At 37.0% G+C, this 4272-nt stretch overlaps 1 protein-coding gene across 2 annotated transcripts in view; it reads right to left on the bottom strand.

The window, feature by feature from the left end:
• Positions 1-1141: 1141 nt before the first annotated feature.
• Positions 1142-4272, bottom strand: part of sparta (spartin a) — a 44112-nt gene continuing 40981 nt past the window's right edge. For both annotated transcript variants that reach the window (XM_078545307.1, XM_078545308.1), the window contains exon 8: positions 1142-2521. In XM_078545307.1, coding sequence (XP_078401433.1) covers positions 2332-2521 — 190 coding nt within the window. In that variant the 3' untranslated portion in view covers positions 1142-2331. The remainder of the gene's footprint in view (positions 2522-4272) is intronic.

Raw genomic sequence — 4272 nt, 5'->3', positions numbered from 1 at the left:
TCAATATGATTGAATATTCTATAATTATTTTTACATTTAACTATTAGCAATTGTTACTTTTCTCTATGGTGCTGTGACTTAAATAGCATAAGTTTTTTCCTTTTTTGAAGAATTCCTTCAGACCCATGTAAAAGTAACTGACTTCATACCCAGATCCCAGGAAAGAAAAAAAAAAACACTTGGTAATCACTGGCAAGACCAGCATTTATTCCCCAATTGCTCATGATAAGGTGGTGGTGAGCTGTTGTCTTGAACTACTAGTCCATCTGGTGCTGTTAGGAAGTTCCAGGGTTTTGATCCAGCATGCTTCAGATCCTTTGGTCACTTCTAACTGAAGTGCTGACTAACTTTCTGATGCTACTGCATCTAACTCAGCCACACACCTGAGCCTGAAGAGGCAAACAGATAGAAACAACCAAAGCCAGGCAAAGGAAAAAATAACTAAGAGGGACAAGAGTCAGTCATGAAATCAGAGGTTAAAATGAGTGTAGGAGAGAAATTTGGGGTGTATTCCTGGTACAGCTTTAACACCTGGGAAGGGGAAGGGAGAGAGAGTTGTTCAACAGTCATATATTCTAAGTGCTGCCTGTCCTACCATTCCCCTTTACAATGTGTAAGGGGATTCCTCGGGGGAGGTTTGGTCATGCAGGGGAGAGTTATGAAAGAAGAAATAACAATGTTGTGACACTTTTATCAAGCAAGGTAAAAGGAAAAAAATAGCCAACCAACTTCATATTATGGTCTGACCCCTGGTTGGTTGATGCTGGTCTACAAAAAAAAGCTAAAAGGCAGATTTTAAATTCTTTCAAGGTAGGGTTTTCAGTAGAATGTAACTAGCTTTTCTATAAATATATTGGTCAATGCTTTCTGCATTTTATATAAACTCCACAAAAAGCAACCACTCAATTTGCCCTTATTTACAAACTAATAAGCCAGTTATCATTTTAATGGAATTATACAAAATCTAGGTGGATTAAAACTAAGGCTTTGTTAATTGAGGGAAAGGGAGCTGAATACCTCATTACTTTAAATTCATGTAAAAATTAATGCTACAAGCTTTCTAGTTTAATCAGTATCCTTGGGATAGAAACAAACATTTGTTCAGACTTCATCCTTTCTAGGTGAATTCCCAGAACAAAAATTATTTCAGATGTTAACAAATGTGTTTATTCCAGAACCATTTTACAATTGTAGGTTATTCATTGCAAATCAGAACATGAACTTTTTAAAGTTCTTCCATTAAAGATTAATATATGAAGCTTCCAAAAATTGCACACACCAGCTCAAACTAGCCTGAAACCTACTACCTTTTGCCTCTCGAGTGTTTTTGGTCACTGGTATTCCATCCTGAAGGGCAATATTCATTTTAGGTGTAAAAACTTCTTGCTTTATTTTACAATGCAGACTAAATCATTGCAGTCCATAAATTAGGTACTGTATTCTCATCTGCACTTTGCTGCCCACTTTCAACTCAACTCAGTTGTGTATTGCAATGTACATCATCTAGATATTGCCCCACTAATTTGATCGCCTTTCAGATGTATTACCTGGCCCAATTAACATTACAATATTGCAACAGTTTTAATTTGCATCAAATGTAGATTAATTAATTTTCCTCTACTACTGCTCCAACTTGGAAGAATGTGCCAATCTTCAGCACACTGTCCAGTGCCCAACTATATTAAAAAAACCCAAATGAGGGAAAATAGCTTGCATCCAAAATAAAAAGCTTCAAATCGTTTATATCCATAACCAGGGGCAGCTTGCTTTTAAACTTCACCCCCCCCACCTCCTTCCCAAATTGATGCATCAATTTCCATTTAAAAATGGACATTGGACATTCTTTAGCAATTGAATTATATTTAATGTTGCACTGCACAAAGTAGATATCCAATGAAATTCTCTTTTTTTTTAAATATAATGATCTGGTGTGCTATTACAAATATGATTTACAACCAATTTATTCAGGTTATAAAGCTGCGACTGAGGCAGAACTACAGAAATTCGAGGCGGGGGGGGAAGATGAAGAAAACACCCAAACATCTGCAGTGCCAAAAATTTTTTTTAAACTCATTACTCTGCACAATTAAAGTGTGAAAGTGCTGTATTATTAGTACATTAAGGTCCATCCCAACATTTGAAAATAAAGCCAAAATAGTTCAAAATCAATTAGGCATATTTGCCAGTGCAATAAATTCTTAATTCTGCAAGATAAACTGCTGCTTGTTAGTTGAAAATAGAATTCTGAAAAACATAACATTCATATAGCATTTGTTCAGTTACATGTTAACATTTAAAGTTCCAAATTCTTAAAAGGTCTTAAAACTGAAATTATTCTTTTTCTTGTTTCTCCAGTTTTTCTTGTAATTTGTAGTCAACTAGAATAGCATTTCCAGTTTCCTTTGCAGTGCGTCGTGCCACAGCCTTGATACCCAGATTATCAATGTTAAAAGCTGTCACACCAACATTGATGGCAGAGTTCACAGCATTGTCTGTAGCTTTCCCAGCAGCAGAACCATACCTTTATCAGAAAGGAGCATTTTAATCATTTCAAGAAGCAGAGCAGCCAGAAAAAAGTCAAGATGTCGCCAAAGCTAACAAGTTGTGCACTTTATGCAGAATTTTATTCAAACTTTAAGGTTCTCTTTCCTTCACTCATCTGTTTCTGGAAATAGGTCCCACCTAAATTTGAGTTCATCCCTAGATTGCAAGTCCATTATCACAAAGACAATGCTCCTGTACCCCAGCATGTTACAAGTAACAAAATGTTGACCATTTCAAACGATATAAACAAAAGTCATTAAGCAAGCTCACCAGGCTGCAGCGAAAAGAGTGAAGGATTGGGTATTGTTAAGTTGAGAGGCTGGCTTCCATCCTGAAGGGCAATATTCATTTTAAATGTGTGTAAAAACTTTGCTCTATTTTACAATGCAAACTAAATCTTTGCTACACACTGTTTCAACTCAACTCAGTTGTGTACTGCAATGTGCAACATCTAGCTATTGCCCCACTAATTTGATCACCTTTCAGCTGTATTACCTGGCTCGGCAAGTGAGGGGAACAGTGCATATTAAGGCTTGAGAAGGTGAAGAAGCCTTTCAACTGACAGAGAAATGCACAGACGAGTTCAGTCACTAAGGTCAGGAACAAATTGGAGTTAAAAACATTACAAAATAATTGCAAATTTCAAGAAGAGGATGTTGATAGGTTTATTCAGACATGAATTTACATAAATGGGCCAATGACATGGGCACATGATCATTCATAGATATTATGAAACAAAGCACTCACTGGACTTTTGTGTCAATCAGGAGCAGGGGTGAACTACAATGTTGCAAAAGATACCTCCATTGATATGTATGATTTAACACCTGCTTAGAGACATTTGGAAGATTTGGGTATGGAGTGAAAGTATAATAGACTACAATACCAGGATCTTGGTCCTTAATGTTGCAATATTTAGGAGAGAGAGTTCCAGACGATTTTAAAATATGGCAACTTGATTGTAAGTAGCTAAACAAATGTCAGTCATTATGGCCTTTCAAGTCCCAATGAACCATCATGTATGTGGGAAATCAGATACCCCTCAATGAGTCTCTTGGTGAGTTCAGCCCGCATGAAGTGTGTATAAAATCAGATCTCACAGAAGGTTGAGCAAAACAAAGTTAGGCATTTTAAATATGACAAAGTGAGCATTTGGCCAACCTTTGCTCATCTTTCAGAAATCCTTCAACACAGTCCAGTAGATCATAAGTTGGATGTTCCTTCAAGATACTACAGCTCCTTCTGGTGAAGGATTATTGTGAAGGGCAAAGTTACTCACATTAGGATAAAAAGAGATACAACAGTGGCAGAAGTTTGGCTGAAATATCTGAATTATGTGGAAATGAGAGAAGCAGGGGTTGATTCATCAATCAGAGTACAACTTTTGATTGTAACGGATTGATAGTAGAAGGTCTTTCAATGTCATTGTTGGGGGGGGGGGGAGACAATGAACATTAAGATGGGTCAGGCTTGGCCAGTCCAATATTATTGGTTACCATCAGTGACTTCTGCAAAGGTTAGAGGCATTATGGTTTCAGATGAAAAAATTGAGTTGGCTTTGAGCACAGTAGATGCATGTGGAACATTTGCAAGTTAAGGCACCACAATTTCATGGATTTGGCTGCCAATGGGGCCCTTCTAGACAACCACACTAAGGGTTTAGGGAAAGGCAAAAAATAACTCTCCTTACATAATCATCTGAATTTTAAAAAGCATTGTTTCCAGAAG

The sequence above is a fragment of the Cetorhinus maximus genome, chromosome 7, assembly GCF_964194155.1.
Source record: "Cetorhinus maximus chromosome 7, sCetMax3.hap1.1, whole genome shotgun sequence".
Lineage (NCBI taxonomy): Eukaryota > Metazoa > Chordata > Chondrichthyes > Lamniformes > Cetorhinidae > Cetorhinus > Cetorhinus maximus.
The sequence above is the reverse complement of the archived record's forward strand: the minus strand, read 5'-3'. Positions and strand labels throughout refer to the sequence as shown.